The following is a 26,743-nucleotide window of genomic DNA, read 5'->3' on the forward strand; positions in this document are numbered from 1 at the left end:
GCGTCAATTGGAATGACATAATTTGTGGTGTATCATGTATATGAGTGCGTCGCTGTCCATCTCCTTTAATGATACCATGTTCACATAGGATTTTTCTTATGTTTGTTTTACAAAAAAAAAAGACAAATCAAATTATAACACATTATCCACACAAAAAAAAAAAAAGAAAACTACAAAACATATTAATTTAAGAACCAATTAAATTTTGTTTGCATTTTTGGTAGCTATTTTGCTTTCAATTTTTACTTAAAAAGACAGCGCAAAGAAAACGTGCCAACTCCAGTCCCTTTTACAAAGACAATTGCAGTGGCCTTACGGCAGAACACATATTCTCTCCTCTCTCTCTCTAAAACCCCTTTCTCTCTCTTTTCTCTCTCTGTTCAAAACCCATTTGATTTTCTTTGCAGACAAACATGTCAGACCCGATGGACTTAATCCGATCCAATCTCTCCCGGGTTCGGATCCCGGAGCCCACCAATCGCATCTACAAGCAAGAATGCTGCCTCTCTTTCGACACTCCGGTAATCTTTTCTCTTCCCTTAGTTTTCCGTTTGGTTCCCGAGAAAAAAAAAAAGACAAAGAGGAAAGTGTAGTCCGAGAAAGAAAGCTTATCTTTCTGGCTTTATGTTATAGTTTCGTTTCATTTCTGTTCATGTTTTCGTTTTCCCTAAGTTTTACTGCACTGAAGCTCATGTGTTTGTTGAAATGTCTTTTCGATGATTTTTCTCTTTTCATTTCCGTTGGTTGCTGAGAAAATGAAAGCGTAGTCGGAAAAGAAAGCTTATCCTTTTGCACCATTCAAATTTCTTCTTTGAATTTTCTTGGATCACCTTTTTTCTGATTTTGAGGAAATATACAAACTAAAATTCGGAATACTTTTTTTTTTTTGCCAAACAAACTTTGCATTCTCTCCTGTCCAACTTGTTTGTTTGTTTGGTTGTTGTTGTTGTTGTTTTTTTTTTTTTTTCCTGTTGTCATTGTTGGATTCTGGGAAATTATATGAAAATAAAATTTATACAAATTATCAAAGCTTTGTTAAGGTACTTTGTGTTTCTAAAAAATGAGGACATTATAAATATGTAAATAAAGAAATGAATTTTGAAATTGTGTGTGTGTGTGTGTGTGTGTTTTTTTTTTTTTATTTTTTTTTATAATTTCTTTTTGTGGTTTCTGTTATTTAGTTATTTTTTTGGGGTCAGAAACTGATAAGGGTTCGTATACATTTTAAAAATCTGATTTTGGAGGTTTTATGTTTTAATGGCGTATTTGATGATTGTACTAATTTCAATTATATTGAAGAGCATGTGTAATTTAGAAAATCTAAGTTTCGGGGATTTTTTTTTTATTCGGTTTCTTTTCTCCTGTTTGTTGCAACTAAAGTGGATGATTGTACTAATTTCAATTATATTGATTTTGACATTCATGCATGCATTGTGGTGTTGTTTTGATGTCAGAGATCAGAAGGTGGGTTGTTTATCGACATGAATACATTTCTAGCTTTTGGAAAGGACTGCGTGGCTTGGAACTATGAGAAGACTGGGAATAAAGTTTACTTGCATATAAAGCAAACAAAAAAAGTGGTTGCTGAAGATAGGCCTTTGAAGAAACCAACACTTTTGGGTATAGGTACTTGATTCGTGATGACCCTCCTCTCCTTCCCCTGCAACCCCACACCCACACGAACCCCCCCCCCCCCCAAAACAAAAAAAAAAGAAAAAAGGAAAAAGAAAAATTAGTGAGATTAAGGGAAAACAATTTAGAATGAATGTACTTTCAATAATCAGTTGATCTCTCTACTAGCCACAGAGAAACTTTTATTGGTCCCTTTTAGCCAAAAATTTGTTATTGTAGTTTATGGAGGGATGTTCTGGCTCTTCTCTTACAAATGCTGAATCTTGTTATAACAAGTACTAATAATTTTCTGTGCTATAGTGGAGATATGTTTTATTAATATTTATGGTATATGATTTCATTTGCAGGTATTGATGGGGGATTTGACAACAGTGAACTTGAATATGAAGAAACTTACACTATAGTTATATTGCCTGACCATGTTACTCTTCCATTTCCTTCGGTGGAGTTGCCGGAGAAGGTGCCTGTTACTCCCCAAACCCCCTAATTATTTGGTAAAAAGATTTCCATTTTAAACAGCATTTGATTTATTTACCAGTACTGTAAAATACTGCAGGTCAGGTTGGCCGTCGATGCTATTTTGATGGCTGAGGGTGCTGAGCGGAAAGAGCAAGTTGCAGCTTGGATAGCCGATAAGAAACAAACAAGTGCATATGCAATGGATTTGCAACAGATTGAAAATGGTGTTATTGTCCCTCCATCTGGGTGGAAATGTATTAAGTGTGATAAAACGGACAATCTTTGGCTAAATCTTACTGATGGCATGATCCTTTGTGGGAGGAAAAATTGGGATGGAACTGGTGGCAACAACCATGCTATTGATCACTACAATGAGACACACTACCCTCTTGCTGTAAAGCTTGGGACCATTACAGCTGATCTGGAAGCAGCAGGTAATGTCCCCCTGGCATCATTAATGGGAATGGTTTTTAATATTTTTTTTCCTTTCTGTAATTTTCTCTCATGAAGCAAAATGTCACTAGTTTGAATCTCCCTTTCCCCTTCCCCTTGGGGCCAAAACTTACTTATCAAAAGAAGATTTGTTCAGTCACATTTTTATTACTGTTATGACTGATATAGGAGCAGCAGATAGTGGTATGGCGAAATGAACATAATATGTGATTCTGTATACTTATGATCTTAACAATCTCATGCATTTTGCATTTACATACTCAACATCATATGTGAAAGGGTTCACTCTCTCTCTCAGGCTAAGGACAGAGAAAATATTCATTCTTTGTTCCTGGTAAGTTGTTAGTTCTGAGGTGCTGTCCATGTGGTCATCATTAGTGGCAAAGGTAGTCAAGTATGCTAGATGGTATTGTCAATTTGATTTTATCAGGGTACGATTACTTTTCTTGAATGTAATGAGTTGATTGCTCATTAATGATTTTTTTGACCATGATGTTGAATATGTATTTGTTTTCTTTTTTCCTCTTTTGTCTTTTGGCTGGAAAGATTAAATTCGCTTACCAAAAAATGGGCTAGATTCAAATTGAATACCTACCCTAATTTATCCCTTACTCTCGTCTCCACCCTAAAACTACTCATCCAATCAAGATTCAGAACAGCAGGGTTGGCAATTTAGTTGGCTAAAAAGTTAAAAAGGAAAAAAAAAAAAAAAGAACTTAGTTTGAAGCTATTGATTGGAAAAAAAAAAAACTATATCTATATTCTTCAGAAAAGTTCGTTCATCTTTCAAAATGCTGATGGTTTTCTCAAGTACTTGTGATTACTAATAATATGCAAACACCATAGATGCTCCTTCATGGGCTCTTAAAAATTATTCTATCGGGAAAGAAGAGATATTTAAGCAAATGCCATTTGATTATTATTATTATTCATTTATTTTTGACATGTCAAATGCCATTTGCTTATGCTTTTAAATCAATCAATGTTGTTCTTAACTTCTTATTGTGAAGTGTAGATATTCTAATAAATGTTTGATCATCCGAAAGGGTTTGGTTGCATTTAAATTAGCAAGTTCTTTTGTTTCTTTCTTCCTCTTTTATTTCTGTTCAACCTCCCTCCCTTTTTTCCCTTCCACAAAACTTGATCTTTGAGAAGCAGAAATTTAATGCAAGAAACAACAATTAGCTTCTTGTATACAGGTTTCACACTCCAAGTCATTTAATGTTTTCTTTATATGATGTATATGGCTGTTTTATTTAAATTATCAGAAAAGGGAGAGAGAGTGCCAATTTCAGAATATTGAAGGTTATATACTTATAGAACTGATGAAATTAAGCAAGAGTCAGAGAGTGTGACCTTGTCCAGTCTCTGAAGACTTTGGATGGGACTGAATGAAATGTGGGAATTATGAATATGCTGAGTTCTCTGGGATTACTTATGTGGGAATAAGGATGAGGAGATGTGGAACTTTGATCTTTCTCCATAATTAAAGATGCTTGTGTGGATTTTGTGGTGGTGTAAATCAGGGGCAGCTTGATACATTTGGGGGCCTAAGGCAAAAAATGAAATTGAATCCTTTTATATATTTAAATATGATTTAAAAAAAATTAAATATTATTTAAACTCTATTATCTTGTTTTAGATACAAAATTATTACTAATTAACATGAACCATGTAGAATTTTTATTTTATTTTATTTTTTATATAGAAAGTTTATAGACACAAAAAATTTAACTAAGTTTTTCACACCTGTTGATGTGATAGAATGGTAGTGGTAAGTAAAAGAGTGATGTTAGTGGTGGACCTAGGTGAGAACTAGTAAAAATTTGCCAACTCAACTATTGTGAAAAATGTTGTGAATTTTTTTTTTTTTTTTTTGATAAGTGCTACATTCACTATAGAACTAATTGCTGAAATTATTTTTTCGCCATCAATAACAGCTTGTAAGAACCTGCTACTTAGGATTTGTTGTAGAAGTATTGTGAAAATTTTTGTGAAAGTAGCATTTTTATCTCTTTTTTTTTTTTTTTTAATTTTCATTTGATAAAAAAATATTATTTTATTTAATGGCTAATATTCGGGCTTAATTAAATTAAAATTTGGGGCCTTTTTTATACTTGGGGCCTTAGGCGATTGTGTCAATTGCATTTAGTGTTAAGTTGGCACTGGTGTAAATTTAGGGAAACAAAAGATGATTTTCATGATAGCATACATGTGCTAGGCTAAAAAGTGTTAAGTCGGCACTGGTGTAAATTTAGGGAAACAAAAGATGATTTTCATGATAGCATACATGTGCTAGGCTAAAAAAGGACTGCATCTATTTGGGATGTCAGATCAAACTTCTGCGGTAATATATGGACAACTGTATTGTTTTTGGAAGAATAGTTTGATTGGGCATAACAGGGGGTCAGGAGTGGGGTTTGATACAGTTGCAAAGGTAGGGAAGATTTTGGATTACACTTGGTGTAGTTATGAGTCACCACTTTCATAGGAGTAGGGATGCATTAATTTGGCCCAAGTATTTGATTAGTGTAGGAGCAAGAGTGATGGAAGGTTTTTGGTGCATAAGCTATTGGGAAGACATGATTTGATGTTCTATAGCATTGTATATGCTGTATTGATCTTAAGACTTTGAAGTAAAATGGAATTCTCCCTTTCTGAGCTTCTGCATAATATTCGGGTTGAGGTAGTATGATGGTTTAGGGATTTTCTGTTTGGATGAGGTATTGTTGTAATTTTTTTGGTTCATCTGTGGCCAAGTAGTAGTTGAAGACTTCACTGTTATGTAGACTCCAGTGGATTTAGTGACATGTTAGAGGGCTTCATGTAAGATTTTGGTGCTTGATAATCTTTTTAGTGGATGCAGGCTATAATTAATTTAGACATTGTTGATTTCAGATTGGACATTGTCCTTATTTGATGCGGTGTTTAGCTACTAGAGAATCAAGGATTTGATTCCGTGGCTTGATGTTCATGAAAGCTGTACCCTCTGAGAGTTGGGTCTGAGTTTTAAGCAGAGTGGAGTCAAAAGAATATGAAATGCTAAATAATACTGTTGCAAGAATATTAGTTTCCAGTTGAGCTGTTCTTCTTTTATATGTGGGGATTCTTTTGAATTTTTATGAACATTGTTTGTTGACCTTTTCTATATAAGTTGGTTTCTGTTCTTTACATCACAAAATATGCTATTAAATGTTACTAACCTAGCATATTCATGATTTAAAAAATGTTCTGATTGGCTTTGAAAAGTTCTTTCACAACCTGAACTGATCCAGGCAAACCTGCCATGGCAGTATAATCGTCAATCTGATAGTAAGTATTTTTCTGAGGATTCATTCTTAAATGTATTGGGTGCTAATGATGTGTAACACTTATTGTGGCAGCTCAGATGTTTTCTCTTATCCGGAGGATGAAAGTGTTCTGGACCCGCTATTAGCACAGCATCTGGCACATTTTGGCATTGATTTTTCATCATTACAGAAGGTTCTTTTTTTTTTTTTTTTAAAGAAAATTTTTATGGCTCTTAGTATCCAATAACACAGCATTTCTGATCTCAACATGTGTCAGATTTAGTGTTCAGTAATATAATGTGGTGTAATAATTGGGTTGGGGTTTTGGTTGGCAAGGACAAGATTAGTTCCTTCTTGTGCCTTTGATAATTCAAATTTACTTGGATCTCATCCCTCTTATATTATCTAGAGGATTCTTTTAATGTGTTTATTAAATTATTTATATTTATAGTATAGCCAGACTTCAATTGACTTACTACAACTATGCAGGTTTTTAGTCATTGACTCATTTTTCTACAAATGGGGTTGGGATATTTACCTCCAGTATATTTTGTATTATTACATTAATTTAAAGTTTGATATTTTCACTTTCTTATTTCAGACTGAAATGACAACTGCTGAGAGAGAACTTGACCAGAATACGAACTTTGATTGGAACCGTATCCAAGAAAGTGGACAGGATGTGGAACCAATTTGTGGACCAGGTTATACTGGACTTGTCAATCTTGGAAACAGGTAATGTTGATCCTCATTCAGGGCTGCTTGGGAATTTTTTTCTTATTTAATATTTTCTTATTTCATTCTTGCAGCTGCTATTTGGCAGCAACCATGCAAGTTGTGTTTTCAACACATTCCTTCTATTCACGGTGAGTATAATTTTTTCTCTTACACCCCCCTACCCCCTGGGGCATGAATTTTAATCACCCTTTAAAATTTCTGAAATTGATTACACTTATTTCTTTATTTTTGGTGCAATTATATTATCAGATACCATAGAAACCAAAGTTTGAAAGTGGCTTTTGAGATGGCTCCTGCTGATCCAACTGTAGACCTCAATATGCAGTTGTAAGTAACTAGTACGTCAGTGTTGTTAGTTCTTTTTGTGCAATCTGTTATCTGATTTATTTCCATCATGTTGCTAATCATAAGTCATTATAGCTGTCATCCTGGTGATAATTGGGTCTCCATTTCTGTGTGTGCATGGAACACATTCATTTTTTATGTGTTTATCATTCAAACATGTCTATAAATATGTTTTGGGAAAATTTTAGGTACAGTACCTTTTCTCCAATTAAATTCAAACACATAGCTGCATTGAATTCAATTGGAGAACCTAATGTACTGCATAAGGTGCTATACCTAAGTTTTACTCGTTGTTTTCTGTGTTATACTTCTGTGGGCAGTTATTCTGTTCTTCCCCTTTCTCCATCCCCCTCCTTTTATGTTGCAGATTTGCATATTTTCTAATGCTTTCTTGTTCAATGGCAGGACTAAGTTGGCCCATGGTTTGCTATCTGGAAAATACTCTATTCCAGATCTGGAGGTTTGTTAACTCTAACAGAATGAGCTCCTTTAGACTATAGTTTCTAGCTCTGCTACTCTTTGGTTTACATTTCTTATTTGTTATCCAGAAAGATGATAATGCAAATGCTACCTCAACTGCAAGAGCTGTAAGCTTTCTGGCTCATTTTGCCTGCATTCCGAGTCTCTGTTTTGTGCTTGGAAATGGTTAAATTATACAATGGTATTATTGTTGGATAGTATGACGAAATTCCTTAACCTTGAAATTTTCAAACAGGCTTTGAATTTTTAAGAACTTATCAATGTTTGTCTGTTCTTTCTCAAACTTTGATGCCCATATTTAAAAATTTTATTTATTGTTTCAACCTTCTTGTTTTTTTCGTGCCGTATTGTTTAGTTCTCCACTCTTTTTCCGTTTTAATGAGACTTGTATTCATATATCAATATTCTTTTTTTGATTTTTTTTTTTTTTTATATTATGGTTTCACTTTTTTTATTTTATTTAATTTCTTTTATAGATTGTCCTTTGACCTGTACTATATCTGTTTCCTTTTACCTTCTTCTATAAATATTAGAAACAGCAAGGGATACCCCCTCGAATGTTCAAAGCAGTTATTGCCGCCAGCCATCCTGAGTTCTCTACAATGAGACAACAGGTATATTTTCCTTCTTTTCGCTTAATTAGCATAAGAATATAGTATGACGGAGAGATGTAAGGTGCTATTTTCATCCTTAATATATTTGAACTGTTCTTTTTCTTACATTTTTGTTTTGACTTTTTGGTACACCAAAAATAATTTTCTAGCTCTAGCTCTAGCTCATACAAAAGAGAATTATGTCGATTAGCATAAAGACATTTAGGAATTGAAAGGTCAATCAAATGAAATTTGGATTTATGCTTTCTTGCATGCCATTTGTTGTATTTTTCATAATCACATGGCCTTGTAACGTGGAAGATGGTCATTAACAAACATTTGGAGTTTAGACATATAGAAAGATTGAGTATAGCCATTAGAGTGGATGGTACCATATTAGTGATTTGGTGGCTGTAAAGTAGGAATTAGATGGGTAGATACTTTTGTATGGATAACATAATAATATATTAAGGGCACGTTTGATTTGTTGTATTCGACACAATAATGTAATAGCTATTCAATTGTTTGGTTGTGTTTTCTTTAAAAGGAATAACTTTTCCTTATGAATGACTATTCTTTAAAATAAGGAGTAACCATTCCTTATTAAAATCACCGTACTCTCTATTCCTCAACTAATGAAATAACTTTTAAAGCTAAAATTCCTAGAAACCCCCTCTGGTCTGGTTGTTGCTTTCCAGGAAAAAAGGTGTCGAATCTCTCTCTCCACTGTTTTCTGCTATGTTAGACCCAAAATTAATAGTCTTTCCCCCTATTTTTTTTTGGCTAGATCTTCAGGTTCTCTCTCGCTCTCTCTACGAGCATTCTCATCTGTGTCTGCCCTTTAGACCCATGGATGGTGTGATCCATGTAATATGGTTTTGAAGGCCAAGCTTTGAGATGATTCGGATGATAACATGAAAGCATATAAATCCATGGTCTATTTCTTTTTTGATAAAAAAAAAAAGATAAGCAAAAAAGATGAGGATTATATCTACGTTTCATGACTCTTTTGGCTATATTTTTTCTTATTATATCTGATTTTATTTATAGAGTTATTACTTTTGAATAAGGGCATAAATATTTATTATAAAACTGTTCAATCTGTATATCATAAGATGTTAATTAACATGTAAATATAATTTTATAAATAAGGGCATTTTAAATTTTTTGATTTAAATATGATTTGATTCCACTGTCTTATCATTTTCTGTTCCTATGTTATCACCAAACAAATGAACAGTAATACTTATTCCATTCTAGCTTCTCGTATTACTTGTAATAGTGATTCTTATGCCCATGTAAATGATGTAATCGCCATAACAGTACACCAAACGTGCCCTAAGTAGCCGTTTGTTTAAGCTTAAAGCTGGCATATTAGGTACAGCTTTTTAAAGGGCACATTTTTTTCCTCCTTATATAGGTACAGCTTGTTCAAACCTCACTTATTAAAACAGACCCTGCTTTAAATAAGCCACAAAATTTAAGCCACACCAAATGGACACTTGAATGTCCTTAAAGCAATAAATGGCACATGTTTTAAGATATCCTGGGAGACGAGTATGTTCATGTTTCCTTGCAAAATCTTTTACAATACAAATCTACTTTTTTTTTTGATAGGTGCAAATCTACTTACCCTTGCCGGAGTATGAAGCTGACAGATCAATTTAAGTTATGCAATGGAGTGCTTGTATTGCATCTTTAACTTTCTTTTACCTGCCATGGGCAAATGAATTGAGCCATGGTACCAAAGAAAAGTTGATGTAGGGTAGGACAAATTTGAGAATTTCTCTGTGTGCTTGTGCTAGGTTAAGGTCTAGGGAAATTTGTGGATCTAGGGTTTAGAACTTTTAGAAAGTGCGGTTAGGGTTCAAAATTGGCTAGGGCTTGATGAGTTTGTTATGGCTATTTGATAGAGAAAGTAAGTTTGGTTTTAGGGTTCCAATAGGTAAGAGGAAGTACTTGATTTGGGGTTGTACCTTGTAAGAAGAAGGAAAATAGAGTTTTATAGTTTTCAGGGGTTTAATGAGCACACTTGTGAATAATAGCACAAAAAAAGAAGGGAAAGTTACACTTTACCTCCCTAAACTAAACCCTTGTTTACACTTACCCCCTTGAACTACAAGAATGCACGATTACCCCCTTAAACTAATGCCCGTGTAACACTTTGCACCATACCGTCTATTTGGTAGTTAAGTTGGATGGAAGAACAAGTCACACGTCTCAGGTGACATTTTTTGTCCAACTTAATTGCCAAATAGATAGTAGGGTGCAAAGTATTACACGAGTATTAGTTTTGGGGAGCGATCTTGCATTCGAGGTAAGTGTAAATGAGGGTATAGTTTAGGGGGTAAAGTGTAATTTCTTTATATTTTTAAATTTTATTTATTGTAAGTTACACGCAATTATCCATTTATTTTGAAATGAGAAGATTAGATTTTATTGTAAGTTACACAACACTGAAAACTATCACAATAAATACGTGGGTATTAATTTGGGTAAAGTGTAATAGATTTTATTGTAAGATTAGATTTTCCACAACACTGAAAACTGAACAACAATACTTAAACACTGTTAAAAAACGGGCACTTAATGTTTCCTAATAGAACTAGAACTCCTACTTTAACTTGTAAACTGAACCCTAATTGAATTGAACCAAAGCCAACACATAAATACCCATAAATAAGATAACGTTAATGAAATAAAACCCAAGGCCCACAACCAACAATTACAATATTACAAAAAATACCCTTGACTCAAGGATAAGCAAATAAAACATAAATTAAAATACTAACAACCTAGTATCAAAAACAACACTAATTGTTTTGTTTTTCTGTTCTCTTTAACCACGCTATGGTTGTGCTATCAAAAGTACATACGAAACATTTTTTCCCCCTTGAAAGAATCTGAAGGCAAGTAGTTCAGAGCTTTGCAGTTGGCAGTTTTGGAAATTTTAGGCCTTAACAGTTAAAGAGTAGATTTTAATTCCTCCAATTAACTAATTTTCAGATGGTCTGAATTATTAATTATTCCATATGGCAAACAAAGTAGATGTTGCAAACTAATCTGATTATAGTGCATTCTTTATGAGCTCAAACTCAATTGGAGAAACGTCTCCAAGAACAGGTTTATGAGTTAAGTATATTACACAACCTTGCCTTTTGTTATGATGCTACACTGCTTGCAGTCATTCAGTGTGCAATATGTCTGAGTGCTAAGTTTCAATGTGGCAACTAGGTGACTGCTTATTTTTTAGTTGTTGTGGTCTTGTGCATTACCTATCCGTGACCCAATGTTAGGCAGTATAAGTTAGTTAGTTGATTGCCTATCTTCTGCTACCTGCCTCAGGCTTAGTACTAGGTTACAGGTGGTTTTCCTAACCGAGGTCAACTCTCTTTACTGGGAGACATTAGTTTACCCCTTACAATGTTATTGTTATTGTAGTAGTTAATATTTTATCTGAATACTTGTTACATTATGTCTAGGATGCCCTGGAATTCTTCCTACATTTTCTTGACCAAGTTGAACGAGCTAATGCGGGCAAACCTGAATTGGATCCTGCAAAGAGTTTCAAGTTTGGTGTTGAAGATCGAATCTTATGTTCATCTGGAAAAGTTACTTACAATAGTAGGCTTGACTACATTCTTTCTTTAAATATCCCACTGCATGAGGCAACTAATAAACGTAAATTCCTTTAATCATTACTCATTCAGATCACCCTTTCTGAAAATTATATCCTAATGATTTTATTGTTTGAGAATTCAGAAGAACTAGAAGAATTTCACAAATTCAAAGCAGAAAAAATTTCAGAAGGGAAGGAAGTGTAAGTTCACACGTGTTCAGCATCCTGTTTTTGCCCCTTTAGACTTCTTGCTTAGAATATCTAGTTCCTGCAGATCCAGTGATGAAATTGTACGTCCACGGGTGCCATTAGAAGCATGCCTTGCAAACTTTTCTGCTCCAGAGGAGATACATGACTTTTACAGCACTGCTTTGAAGGCTAAGACAACAGCAATCAAGTGAGCTTTGTTATCTTTTGCTGGTTTCAATTTTTCTTATTCTGAAAATATGTTATTTTTGGGTGCCATTCTCTCTCACCTTTCTTAAGATAATTTTGAGGAGATGAGGGGAGAATGAGGCTCATAAGTGTTGCTACTCGCTGTAGAAAGTGTGTATTATATAAAAAAAGTCAAGTGGGCTAGGTTTTCTTGCTTGCCCACATGGGCAAGTTGGAAGGTGACTTGTTATCTATGTCATGGTCTTTTTAGGAAATAGTAGCCACTCTTGATTTTTTATGGTGTTAAGGAAGTGTTGTTAATAATAACCATATCCTGAGTATTAAAAGCTGGTTGATGCCATTAGATTGCTCAGAGTTTTATTTATATCTGGTTGTTGCTGTTCATTCCCCTCATTTTTATCCTGCAGGACTACAGGCCTAACTTCATTCCCTGATTACCTGGTGTTGCACATGCGTAAATTTGTCATGGAAGCAGGCTGGGTACCAAAAAAGCTTGGTATCTTTCTGTTCCCTACTTTTCTTACGCAAGCTTTTTGGTTTTCTTAAAGCTTTCTAAACTAATATTATTGTTAATGCAATCCGTCCATTCAGATGTCTATATAGATGTTCCTGACATCATAGATATTAGTCACATACGCAGCAATGGTCTTCAACCTGGGGAGGAGCTATTACCAGAGGGTGGTATGAGATTTTTCTGGCATTTCCAAGTTTCTTTTAAATTTTGTCACTAAAATTATTTATTTATTTAAATTATACCTACATGTTTAAATTTGTTCATATGTATCCTCTCTACTTCATACTTATGTTTGTTCTGACACACACACTCACACTCACACAATGTCATGGCCTCTGCATATTTATGTATTTTTGTGAAACAAGCATTTATTTTATTGTTTCTGATGGGGGAGACGCAAGAAAATTATTACTTAGTATTATTTATGTTTGCAAGTGAATTGTATTTTTATGTTTTAGGTCCTAGTAGTTTATTAGGCTATTAGTATTTTAATTTGGAAGCAAGGATATTTTTGTAATAAGGCAATTAGGGTTTCCTAGCCAATTAGAATTAGGGTTTAGCAATCCTTTATAAGCAATCTATTGTACTGCTTGAGGGATAGTTGATATTTTGATGAATGAAAAAATGGCCGTTTGGTCTCTTTTGGTCTGGTGTTAATTCCAGGTCTATCCTAGGTGTTGACTCTAAGCAAGGCCTAGGTGCTGACTCCTAGGTCATATTCCTTTATTTTATTGTTGTTTCAGTTTTGTTCTGGTTGTCCTGCGTCAGTTTTGGCATCAGAGCAAACACCGATCTGTTGAAGCATTACTGCAGGAAAGAGCCAAAAAATATCACCCAAAAAAAAAAAAAAAAAAATCCCATTACGGTCGTGTTTTCCACCACTAGAAAGTTGTCTTTGTCATTTTTCTACTTAGTACCAAAAAGCTGTCCTATAGTTGTGTAACCGAACAGAAAGCCAAATATTCAAGCCAACCAGAAACCTCCATCCTAAACCCACAATCAAGTCCCCAAATTCCTGCAACTACATAGACAGAAAGAAAGAGAGATAAGAGCCCATTGCTGCCGTCGCACCACACCACCACCAAAAAAACACCCAGAGTCAGATCTAGTCAAATTCTTTCATGAAGTTTGCTTCGCACACCACCACCATCCCTTTCTAGATGTTGCGCCAACATCACCCTCACTTTCTCAGTGCTACTGCTGCTGACGCAATTCCAACAACTGCCTCATAAGGTAATCGTAACCAAGCTTTTTGTTTAAAAAAACCCAGCGCATTTGTCTCTTAAAATTCTACCTGACCCATTAGCCACTCAAACACAAATTTACCCCCCAAATAAAGAACCCAACACAGCCCATTATAAATTTAGCTCAATCCAATAGACCAGCACCCAAGCCCGATCCTTTTAACAAGCCCCAAGCCCAGCTTATACAACACCGGTGTTCTTTTAAAAGTAGAAGACCCGGCCTCTACACACAAAAAAAAAAAAAAAAAAAATCAGAACATCAGTTTCAACTTTCAATCTCTGTGTTTTGTGCCCCTAAGTCTGAGCTTAAAAAAAAAATGACTTCCTTTCATAGTGAACTTGAGAAGTGGCTTAAGGAGGCTGGGAATAGACTCCTTAGCCCTCCTTCCTCCATTGATGACCTCCTTACTCTTCTTGATGAAGTTGAAAATTTGTTAGCATACGTGGAGCAAGTACCATCGAAATTAGTGCGAGGTGCACTTTTTCCCTCAATAAAGGCTCTGATCAATAATAAACTTTTGAGACATTCTGAAATGGATGTGAAGGTATCAATTGTATCTTGCATTATTGAGATCACAAGAATAACAGCACTAGATGCCCCTATATAAGGATGAGCAAATGAAGGAAATATTTCAGTTGATTGTAGCATTTGAAAATATGGCTCATGTGTCTACTCCCTCTTATAAGGTGACTTCAATTCTTGATACCATTGCAAAGGTCAAGTTATGGTTGGTGATGTTGGATCTTGAGTGTGATGAATTGGTTGTTGAGATGTTTCAAAGTTTCTTGAAAAAATTTCCTTGGATCTTCTCAGTTCACTTTTTGCTATTGTAAGAAAGGCAAATCAGAATGTTTCACCTATTTCGTGGACATTGGGGGAGCAAATAATCACTAGGATTAATGCCCAGCTAGAAAAGATAATGGCACCCACTCAAAAATTACCCAGCAAGCTTGAGGGTGCACATGATGTGAAAGTTGAAGTTGTTGAACGTGCTTCTAATCAACCCTCCACGGTCCTTGAAGATCTACATCTTGGTGAAGTCGAAGAGGTTAAAACCATAGTGCCTCCTATGGTTCATAAGGTTCAAGATGAGATTATGCTAATTCCCCACATTGATTTTATAATTCCAAATGAGTCTGATGTGGTGGAATTCAAGGTTTTTCTTTTCCTTGTGCTCCCTAAGGTGATTCCAGACGTGAAGCAAGTGTTACTTGTAAGCAGCTTAATCCTTCAATGTTTTAAAACTCGAGGTTGAGTTTTCTCCAGCTAAAGGAGAATGATGCGGGAGACGCAAGAAAATTATTATTTAATATTATTTATGTTTGCAAGTCAATTGTATTTTTATGTTTTAGGTCCTAGTAGTTTATTAGGCTATTAGTATTAAGCTGACCATCTTTTTTTTTTTTTGATAGGTAATAGAAAGTTTTATTAAAAAAAAGTACATCTTGTTCGCGATGATGAACAAACTATACTTAAAACAATTACAAACAAATCAAAAAGAAATGAGCTGATTGAAGGAAATAAAAAATGGAAACACATTGCGTAAAACCCCAAATATGAGACCACTCAAACAAAGTCCCAATTAGCAAAGACTTCAAAAGATCAACAGATCTCTCAACATCCTCAAAATTGCAGGAATTTCGTTCCCTCCAAATTAGCCACATCAAACAGGCTGGTACCATATTCCAAGTAGTAGAAGGGTGTACCCCCAAATGATTCTTCCATGCAAAAAGAATAGAAGCAACCGTCCTTGGCATCACCCACTAAATTCCAAACATCAAAAAGACTTCCCTCCATAAGGCATGAGAGAACTTACAATACAACAAAAGATGATCCACCGTTTCTCCATTGCAACGGCTCAGGCTGCACCTTTTAACCAGGGGCAGATTCCTTTTTACAAGGTTATCAATTGTGAGAATACTATCCCGAGCTGATGTCCATAAAAAGAAAGACACTCTTTTCGGTACCTTGACACTCCAAATACACTTCCCAGGGAAAAGAATGGTAGGAGGGTCAGATAAGGAGTTATAGAAAGAGCGCACATCAAAAACACCATTCGGGGTTAACTTCCAAAGCAATTTATCAACCCCCTCATCCCTTAGCATTTTGGAATAAATATGCTTGAAAAAAGTAAACACTCTTTCCAACTCCCAATCATGAAAAGCATGGTGGAATTGTATATTTCAGCTCCTACTACCACCTTCAGGTGCAATAGTAACCAACTCAGAAATCTGGGCTTCTTTATCCACAGCACAAGAGAAAAGATCAGGGTAAAGATCCTTTAAGGGAATGTGCCCAGTCCAAAGATCATACCAGAATCAAATATGAAAACCCTCTCCCACCACATGTCCAAAGAAACTCTACACCTTTCCTAATACTCTTCCACATTCCACACCCATGAGACCCTCTACCAACTCTAGTGCGCTAGCCCCCACTAGTCTCTCTATACTTGGTAGCTATAACCTGACGCCATAAATGATTGGTTTCACTCCCGAAACGTCGTAACCATTTTCCAAGCAGGTCTTAGTTAAACAACCCAATCCTTCGAATTCCCAATCCTGGATTTTATTTGTGAAGGAGGGGGACAATAATACTCACTTCTTTCATCGGGTTGCAAACTCCCATAGAAGAACTAATCATATTCGGGGTATAGAGGTGGATGGAGTTCTTTATGAGGATGAAAAAGAGGTGCGGTTTAGGGTGGTCAATTTTTATCAGAGGTTGTACACTGAGTCAGTTTCTTGGTGCCCTTCTATGGATGGTTTAGAGTTTGCTAGAATTGAGGAGGATGAGCGGCTTGAATTAGAGAGGGATTTTCCTAAGGAGGAAGTGGTAAAGGTTCTTCATGAGATAGAGGGTGATAAAGCCCCAGGTCTTGACGGTTTCACTATGGCTTTTTTTCAAAAATGCTGGTGTGTAGTGGAAATAGATGTCTTGGCATTCTTTGATCATTACCATAGGAGCTCAGAGTTTGAATGGTCTCTGAATGCTTCTTTCTTATCTTTGATTCCCAAAAAAAATAATGCGGTAAATATCAAAGATTTTAGGCCTATTAGCCTAGTGGGCAGTGTGTATAAGTTGTTGTCTAAGGTTTTAGCTAACAGATTGAGGCGGGTGCTGGATAAACTTATTTCGGAGTCATAGAATTCTTTTATTGGTGGCAGATAGATTTTGGATTCAGTGCTTATTGCTAACGAATGTTTAGACAATGGACTGAAATGTCGTACTCTGGGGGTGGTGTGTAAGCTAGACATTGAGAAAGCATACGATCATATGAATTGGGACACCTTGTTTTATCTGTTGGAGAGGATGGGCTTTGGGGATAGATGGAGGAGATGGCTAAAGACTTGTGTTTCTACCGTTCGCTTCTCAGTTCTAGTTAATGGATCTTCTGTTGGTTTCTTTGGTAGCTCTAGAGGTCTCAGACAAGGCGATCCTTTGTCTCCCCTTCTCTTTTTGTTGATCATGGAGGTTTTAAGTCGTATCCTGAAGAAAACTGAGGAAGGGGTTTCATTCAAGGTTTTCATGTGGGTCCTGTTAATTCTACTGGTATCTGGGTTTCTCACCTCCTATTTGCTGATGATATCATTCTTTTCTGTGATGTCTCTAGAGAGCAGATTCTTTCTATTAGGCTGGTTTTGACTTGTTTCCAAGTTTTTACTGGTCTAAAGGTGAATGTGGGGAAAAGTGAAATTGTCCTTATTGGGGAGGTGCGTAACATTCAGTTTTTGGCTAATATCCTTTAGTGCAGGGTAGGCAGTTTGCCTATGATTTACTTGGGTATGCCATTGGGTACTTTGTACAAAACAACCTCTATTTGGAATCCGATCCTTGAGAGGATGGAAAAGAAGCTTTTAGACTGGAAGCGGCTTTATTTGTCAAATGGTGGTAGACTCACCTTGCTGAAGAGTACCCTTTCAAGCCTTCCGACGTATTACCTTTCCCTTTTTACCATCCCTAAAGCTGTGGCGTATAGATTGGAATGCATCCAAAGGAACTTTTTGTGGGGTTCATCAGTTGAGTGTTTCAAATATTCTTTGGTGGCTTGGGAAAAGGTTTGCTTACCGCGTGAGTTGGGTGGTTTAGGAATTTGGAAGTTGGTGCCTTTTAATCAGGCCCTATTAGGGAAATGGCTTTGGAGGTATGGCCATGAAACCTCGCATCTGTGGCAAAGGGTTATTGCCATGAAATATGGGGAAAGAAAAAGGGGTTGGTGCACTAGAGCTTGTAGTAGGGCTCATGGTAGTGGGTTATGGCGGAGTATTAGTGAAGGGTGGGAAACTTTTACTAAGCATTTCTCTTTTGTGGCAGGGGATGGTTCTTGTATTCTTTTTTGGCATGATAAGTGGATTGGTGATGTTCCTCTCAAAATTCTTTATCCTCAGTTATTTTTGTGTAGAGCTAATAAGGAGGCTTGTATTTCTGAGGTGTTAAGCCCTCCTGTGGGTGATAATGACAGAGTGTGGAGTTTAAGTTTTTATAGGGACTTCAATGATTGGGAGTTGGGGGCTTCCTACTCCTTTCTTCATTTGATCCAAACCCGAATTTTTAGGGAAGGAGAGTGTGACAAACTTTGTTGGGATCTTAATGGTAGTGGGAAGTTTGATACTCGGTCCTTTTATCATAAGATTCGAAATGCAGCTCATTCCACTTTCCCTTGGAAGGGAATTTGGAAAGTTAAGGTTCCTAAAAGGGTGGCTTTTTTTATGTGGATAGCAACCCATGGTCAGATTCTAACTTTGGATAACCTTATGCTTCGTGGTTGCCCTTTGGCGAATCGTTGTTGTTTGTGCTATTGCAATGCAGAATCTATGGATCGCCTGTTACTTTTTTGTCCGATAGCTCATTCTTTGTGGATGTGTATGCTTCGGTTTTTTGGGATGGAATGGGTCATGCAAGATTCAGTTGTGGACTTATTAGTTTGCTGGTATCATTGGCTTGGGAAGCGTAGCTTTGATATTTGGGATATGGTTCCAGGATGTTTAATGTGGACTATTTGGACTGATCGGAATTGACGGTCTTTTGAGGATGAGGGGAAAACTGTGGTTTAGTTATTAGAGTATTGCCAGCGGACCCTCTTCGATTGGTCTCGTTGTTGGGGTTATTCGGATTGTTCTACCCTTTTGGATTTTCTTTCATCTATTAGTATAGATTAGGGGCTGCTTCTGTCTTTTTATTTCTTTTTTCCTTTGTTCACCATCGTGAACTTTTTGTGCTTTTCTTGCTATTCTTTTATTAATAATATTCTCTTCTTACTTATCAAAAAAAAAAAACTTGCCTTTACCGGCCAACGCACCTTACTCCAAGCAACTAGTGGATATTTGAAAGCTTCCTCAGAACTGCCCCACAGGAAATTTCTCTGGATCCTTTCTAATCTAGCTGCCACAGTTTGAGGAATAGTAAACAAGTATAAGAAACAGGTTGGAAGGGTTTAAAATTAACTTTTCAGTAAAGTTAATCTTCCCCCTTTTGACAAATATAAACATTTCCAACCAGATAGCTCTTCTCCATTTTTTCTATCATTTGTCATTCATATCACATTGTCTATAAAATACAAACCTAACACCTAATGGTCATGAATTCGCTTTGCTCCTTTACTCATTATTGACCAATCCTTGATTTTGAGGGAAATGGATGAGTGCTTGGTGCAGGACAATTAAGAGAAAATAAAAGAAACAAGAAAATTAAAAGATAAACCTAAGAATTAGCACTTAGGGTTGCTTGGAATCAGCACCAAGCAAAACTTAGGCATCAGCATCTAAGGTGTTCGGAATCAACACCCAACTATTGGAAAATCCCCAATCTGAATTTCTTCATTAATCAATCATCTATTCTAAAATACAAATAAACCAGGAGCTTATATAGAGCTAGATCTTCCAGGAAATAATGAGATAAAAGATAAGAACTAAGAAAAACTAATCCTAATTGAGCTCAAATACTAATCCATATCAAAATAAAAGTCTACAATTATCCAATTTCCTATAAGATAATCTCAAAAATCTGAAAATATAAAATCTAAAATAATTTTGGTTTTGTTCCTGCATCAGTGTTGTTAGAGATTTGTATTCCATTTGGGGCTTTTTTTTTGGGTGTGCTTTGACTTGCTTGCACTGACAATTTGTATTAGGTATTATTCTTGGCTTTTATTTTTAATTATTTATTTATAATGAATTAACAGTTCCTGGGGATGAGGTAGAATCAAATAAGCCCTTGCCAAATGAAGATATTGTTTCCCAGCTTGTCTCAATGGGATTCAACCATCATCATTGTGAGAAAGCTGCAATAAGGACCTCAAATGCTGGCGTGGAAGAGGCAATGAATTGGTTACTTTCACACATGGAAGATCCAGGTATTTCAAATGTCAATCTTAAAAAGAAGGATAGGGAAACATGCACTGTTATTTCACATGATCCAGCTTTGGAGAATTGTGACATTAATTGTTTTAGTCATATTATACTGCAGTAAATGATATTGAAGTGCTTTTTTACTTTTCCAGATATTGATGTTCCAATTTCCCAAGAGGCACAAGGTGCTGACACTTTGTCAAGTGTTGACCAATCAAAAGTTGACACTTTAATTTCATTTGGTTTTCAAGAAGAAATTGCTAGGAAAGCACTGAAGGCCTCGGTGAGTATTTTGTCACTTTCTTTCTCTCTCAGAGAAAAGGCTGAGTACATCTGACTACTAGGTTTCAAATACTGAATTTTTTGTATCTGATTTTGGGGTTGCATCCAAACTTTTTTTAGGGTGGTGACATTGAGAAAGCAACAGATTGGATTTTTAGCAATCCTGAAGCTTCTGTTTCATCTGATATGGATGCTACCACATCAAACACTACACCTACTCCTATCGATGCTGGGCTTCCTGATGGAGGAGGAAGTGAGTTCCTAGTACTTCATAAGTTTATTGTTTCTAAAAGTTGTTCCAGCCTAGAAGGCATGGATACTTCAAACTAGCAGCTGTGTCGTTATTGGACATGGAACCAATATGGTTACTCAGCTGGATGCTTTTATAATTTTTTAACTTTTGTCTTGCACTCTTACTCACTCTCTCTATCAAAGTAATTGCTTTTTAATTGGTTTTATTACTTAGGCATATTTTATGCCTTCTAGCATTAGTCGTTTATCTTTTGAATTAAAAATTAACCTTATATGTTCTTAATTAAAATATGCCTTGCATATCTTATCTTAAATTTTCAAGAATTGATTTATCACCGTGTCCATATGGTGTTGTACAAGTATCTTGTTCCTGTATCCGTATTTGTGCTTTCCATTACTGGCTCATTGGACTTTTTCTGTGGTACAAGGTGCAGCATGTTTTTGTGGTTGCTTTTACTTCCTTGCTATGAGAGAATTTTCTTCTTACTGTAGACTATTGTTGCATTCCTATTAGCTGCTTCCTTTTTCAAAGTTTAATGTGGTACAGGCGTACAGCATAGTGTGAACTTAATCTGAATAAGTAGTGTAGTAGTGCGTTTTTTAATTAAAATAATCAGCTTATTTGGTTTATCTTGGTTTCTATCTTGATATGTATCTGCTAACCATAGGGTCTAGGCTGTTATGTACTGTATAATAAGGCTTATGATTATTGCTTTTCAATTTGCTTAGATTTAATTGTATTTGCTGCATGTTTGCTCATAGGTTTGGTTTTGATAAATTATTTCAAAACATATCCAAATAAAAGCAACACGTAAGTAGACTTGATTGAAATTACAGCTGTTATTGTGGTTGATCGTCAGTAACCAGACATTTTCCTTGATTGCAGTACAGATTCCAATTAATTATATATCTGCTTGTTAATTGTTAGTGACTGTTAAGACTTATTTTTCCTTTTTCCCTTTTTCCTATTTTGGCCTGGCTACTGTTAAAACAATGATTCATAAATATGACTATTCTTGTACTTCTGCAACGTGTATTGATTAAATTGTTGTGACTTGCCTTTTGCAGGATACAGACTGATAGGAATAGTAAGCCACATTGGAACCTCGACTCAATGTGGTCACTATGTCGCTCACATCTTTAAAGATGGTAGATGGGTTATTTTCAATGATGACAAGGTCGGGGCATCCGTTAATCCTCCCAAAGACATGGGATATTTATATTTCTTTGAAAGGCTTAACAGTTAAGAGACAGAGGAAGGATAGGAAACACCAAATCGGCATAACATAGGTACCATGTGATCTCAATCTTAGCAAACAGCAAACCCTGTTCTTGTTTGTAGGTGGCCTAGAGCTGTGTATTTTGAGGATATACTGGATTATTTTTTAAAATATTTTGATGTTCCATTTTAGTTGTTTTGGCTAAAGAAAATTTGAACTAATGATCTGCATGTTTTGTCAATATATTTGTTGTTGTAGTAGCGTAGAGTACTAGTAATTGATCAAGAATTAGTTCTCTCACATGGGAGTTTGGATGCTATTGGCAGCCATTAGTGCAGTTATCAAATCTATTTGGTTTGGCACTGTTGAACTATTTGCTTCTTTAGTTACTTAAGACTGCTTGTTTACAACATTTTCTCAACAAATTCAAAGTGGAAGATTATTATTGGCTGTTACAGATGAACAAAAAAGTAATTTAAATTATGGATTTAAATTAGAACCAATAAAAACTTAATACCTAAGATTTGTTGTGAAAACGTTGTGGATGTAACACCTCTCTCTCTCTCTCTCTCTTTATATATATAATATGATTTTTTTAAAGCAAAAAATGTTCCACTACAACTCACTTAGGTAGAGACTAATGACGAGAAAGATTTTCCTAAATTCGTTATCTGAGTTGTCTTATATAACTATTTTGTTTTAATTAGTGATAAACTTATAGTTCTATTGTCCCTCGCTTATTTTTAGCTTTTGATATTGGTCGTATATGTATGAAGCTATGAAGGTTTCTTATTGTTCAATCCTTGAGTTGCGTTTTGCTTGTTTAGCTATTCAAATTGAGTTGCCAGGTCAAAAGGATAAAAATATTTTTTTTTCTTTTTTTCAATAAGTAGCTGAAGAAGTAACTTTTGCAGAATCAGAATAAAGGAAAAAAAAAATATAATCTTGATTTAATTTCTATTTTTTATTAAGAACAAATAAAAACTAAATTTGTGGGCTTTTTTGTGAGCTCTGCTCTGGCGTGAGCCCCTCTCTACCACTTTTTGTGGGCCTTTTGCCGTCCTTTGTGGCAGTTTTAACTTTTTCATTTGCTAGTCTTGAGTTGGTTCAACGTGTTTGTATCTCCTCTGCCAACTTAACCGTTTCATTTGCAAGTCTCGAGTTGGTTCTATGTGGTTGTATCTCCTCCGTTGGTTGGCAGTTTGGGCCCCCCTCAAATGCCCCTAGGATTCCTTGGGGTTTGGGTTAAAAGGGAGTATTTGGTGGAGATGTTGGGGTGAGTTGGATAGTTGGAGAGAGAGAGAAGGTGAGGGAGGAGAGAGCAAAGTGAGAGAGAAGTTGCCTCAGAGAGTGTGTATAAGATTAAAAAAATAATAATAAATAAATAAATAAAAACAGAAATTCAAATGAATGTGCTCTGATATTCTCTTTGTAGATATTAGTGTATCAAGTAGCAACATGTATTCTTTGCTACAGTAATAGACGGGCAGATGCAGTGGGTCTTGAGATTTGTTTGCTAAAGGGTAATTTTGCATTACCCAATAGTAGGGGTGGCAAATAGGTGGGTTTGGGATGGACATAATTGGGTTGGGTATATAAAACCTATTTACCCATTAAAACCCATTTAACTAATTGCTTCTAATCTAAATCCAACCCAACTCAATTATTATGGATAAACCCCAACCCACTCAATTACCCAATTATCAAAATTACCAAAATGCCACTAAAGTGAAAATGACTAAAGTACTCTAAAATATTCAAAAAAAGACTAAAATGCCCCTAAATTTAAAATTACCAAAATACTCCCAAAACCCAAAAAATGACTAAAATACCCTAGAAACCTAAAAAAGACCGAAATACCCCTTGAAACCCAAAAAATGACCAAAATACCCCTTGAAACTCAAAATTTACCAAAATATCCTGAAACCTAAAAATGACCAAAATACCCTCAAAACATAAAAAATGACCAAAATACTCTCGAAACCCAAAAAATTACCAAAATACCCTCGAAATCAAAAAATTACCAAAATACCCCCGAAACCCAAAAAATGACCAACATACCCCCGAAACCTAAAAATTACCAAAATATCTCCGAAACCTAAAAAATGACCAAAATACACTCGAAACCCAAAAAATTACCAAAATACCCCGAAACCCAAAAAATGACCAAAATACCCCCAAAACCTTAAAATGACCAAAATACCCCTAAAAACTAAAAAATGACAAAAATACCCCTAAAACTTAAAAATTACCAAAATAATCACGAAACCTATAAAATGACCAAAATACCCCCCAAAACCTAAAAAAATGACCAAAATATCCCTGAAACCTAAAAATTACCAAAATGATCACAAAACCTACAAAATGACCAAATACCCCCAGGAATCGAAAAAATGACCAAAATACTCCTGAAATCTAAAAATTACCAAAATATTCCCAAAACCCATAAAATGACCAAAATACGCTTGAAACCAAAAAATTACTAAAATACCCCCCGAAACATAAAAAAAATGACCAAAATACCCATAAAACCCAAAAAATGACAAAAATACCCCCGAAATCTAAAAATGACCAAAATATCCCAAAAATCTAAAAAATTACCAAAATAATCTTGAAGCCTAAAAATTAACCAAAATAACACCGAAACCTAAAAATGACCAAAATACCCTCGAAATCTTAAAAATGGCCAAAATAACCCCAAAACCTAAAAATTGACCAAAATAACCTAGAAACCAAAAAATGATCAAAATACCCTCGAAACCTAAAAACTGATCGAAATACCCTCAAAACCCAAAAAATGATCGAAATACCCTCGAAACCCAAAAATTAACTGCAATACCCATTGAAACCTAAAAAATGTCCAAAGTACCCCTGAAACCTAAATATGACCAAAATAATTCCTAAACCTTAAAATGACCAAAATACCCAAAAACCTATAAAATGACAAAAATGCCCCTTAAACCTAAAAATTTACCCAAATCCCTCCTAAAACTAAAAAATGACCAAAATACTCCCTAAACATAAAAAATGACCAAAATATCCCCTAAACCTAAAAATGACTAAGATAACTCAGAAACCTAAAGAATGATTGAAATATCCCCAAAACCTAAAAAGTTATTAAATGACCTCCAAAACCTAGAAAATTACAAAAAATGGCCCCAAAATATAAAAGTTAACGAAACACCCCTAAAACCTAAAAAAATAGTGACATTCCCTCAAAACCTACAAAATGATTGAAATACTCTTAGAACCTTTAATTTAACGAAAATACCCTCGAAACATCCAAAATACCCCAAACCCATACTTTGGTAATTTTAGAGGCTTGGGGTGTATTTTTTTCATCTTATAGGATTAGTGGTATGTTGGTCATTTTAGATATTTTGAGGGGTATTTTGGTCGCTTTATAGGTTTAGAGGTATTTTGGTCATTTTACGGGTTTCAGGGTATTTTTAGTAATTTTAGAGGTTTCAGGTTGTTTGTGGCCATTTTAGAGGTTTTGGGTTTATTTGGGTCATTTCAAAGGTTTAGGGGTATTTTCGTTACTTTATAGGTTTGAGGGTATTTTGGTCATTTTTTAGGTTTCATGGGTATTCTGGTAATTTTTTAGGTTTAGGTGGTATTTTGGTCATTTTATAGTTTTAGGGGGGTATTTTGGTCATTTTTAGGTTTCTAGATTATTTTGATCAATTTTAGGCTTCGGGGTTATTTTGGCCATTTTTCAGGTTTTGAGGGTATTTTTGTCATTTTTTAGGTTTCGGGGGTATTTTGGTCTTTTTTTAATTTTATATTTTGGGGTTATTTTGGTCATTTTTTAGGCTTTGGGGTTTTTTTGACCATTTTTTAGGTTTCAGAAGGATTTTGGTAATTTTTAGGTTTTAGGGGTATTTTGTTCATTTTTTTGGATTTTAGGGGTATTTTGGTAATTTTTAGGTTTTGGGGGGTATTTTGGTAACTTTTTGGGTGTTAGGGGTATTTTGGTCATTTTGTAGGTTTTGGGGTTATTTTGGTAATTTTCAGGTTTTGGGGGTGTTTTGGTAATTTTTAGGTTTCGAGGGTATTTTGGTCGTTTTTTGGGGTTCAAGGGTATTTTGGTCATTTTATGGGTTTTGGGGAGTATTTCGGTAATTTTTAGGTTTTGGGGGTATTTTGGTAATTTTTAGGTTTTGGGGGGTATTTTGGTCATTTTTTGGGTTTTAGGGGTATTTTGGTCATTTTGTAGGTTTTGGGGTTATTTTGGTAATTTTTAGGTTTTGGGGGTATTTTGGTCATTTTTAGGTTTCGAGGGTATTTTGGTCATTTTTTGGGGTTCAAGGGTATTTTGGTCATTTTATGGGTTTTGGGGAGTATTTTGGTAATTTTTAGGTTTTGGGGGTATTTTGGTAATTTTCAGGTTTTGGGGGGTATTTTGGTCATTTTTTGGGTTTCGGGGGTATTTTGGTCATTTTGTAGGTTTTGGGGTTATTTTGGTAATTTTTAGATTTTTGGGGTATTTTGGTTATTTTTTAGGTTTAAGGGGTATTTTGGTCATTTTTAGGTTGAGGGGGTATTTTGGTAATTTTAGTGGTTTTGGGGCATTTTAGAGTTGGGTGATTTGTAGAAATGATAGTTGGATCATAATTGGGTTAATACCCATTTAACCCAATTAATAATTGGGTGGGTTTGGGTCTCATTTAAGTGGGTGGGTTTGGATGAGCAAATGAGTTTTGGTTGATTTTGCCACCCCTACCCAATAGGGATGCTCTTACACGCCATCTTTTTACTGTCCTTTTACCACCTTACTAATTGTGATATTTCCCCATTTTATTTTTAATTAACATTTTGTTAATTAAAAATTATCAATTAAATTTTTTAATGCTTTTAGAGTATTTACATCAACTTCTT

General features: G+C 35.2%; 1 protein-coding gene across 1 annotated transcript; it reads left to right on the forward strand.

Moving 5' to 3' along the window:
- The first annotated feature begins 262 nt into the window (after positions 1–262).
- Positions 263–22,235, forward strand: LOC115955789 (ubiquitin carboxyl-terminal hydrolase 14). Its single transcript, XM_031074127.1, has 20 exons — positions 263–521; positions 1,455–1,626; positions 1,980–2,092; positions 2,189–2,525; positions 5,933–6,027; positions 6,436–6,569; positions 6,644–6,700; positions 6,822–6,899; positions 7,323–7,377; positions 7,466–7,504; positions 7,931–8,011; positions 11,473–11,671; positions 11,753–11,810; positions 11,884–12,006; positions 12,413–12,501; positions 12,597–12,686; positions 19,943–20,113; positions 20,261–20,391; positions 20,511–20,643; positions 21,711–22,235. Exons 1-20 carry the CDS (start codon positions 414–416, stop codon positions 21,887–21,889), a joined length of 2,442 nt encoding a protein of 813 aa, XP_030929987.1. The 5' UTR covers positions 263–413; the 3' UTR covers positions 21,890–22,235.
- Positions 22,236–26,743: the final 4,508 nt, after the last annotated feature.

This window comes from Quercus lobata, chromosome 8, assembly GCF_001633185.2.
Source record: "Quercus lobata isolate SW786 chromosome 8, ValleyOak3.0 Primary Assembly, whole genome shotgun sequence".
Lineage (NCBI taxonomy): Eukaryota > Viridiplantae > Streptophyta > Magnoliopsida > Fagales > Fagaceae > Quercus > Quercus lobata.

What these genes read in the sequence shown, in the direction of transcription:
- LOC115955789 (XM_031074127.1), top strand. Translation starts at nt 414, where the DNA reads ATGTCAGACCCGATGGACTTAATCCGATCCAATCTCTCCCGGGTTCGG. An exon ending in ACTCTATTCCAGATCTGGAG is followed by an intron (nt 7,378 to 7,465) that starts GTTTGTTAACTC and finishes TTTGTTATCCAG; the next exon opens with AAAGATGATAATGCAAATGC. An exon ending in GGAGCTATTACCAGAGGGTG is followed by an intron (nt 12,687 to 19,942) that starts GTATGAGATTTT and finishes ATGAATTAACAG; the next exon opens with TTCCTGGGGATGAGGTAGAA.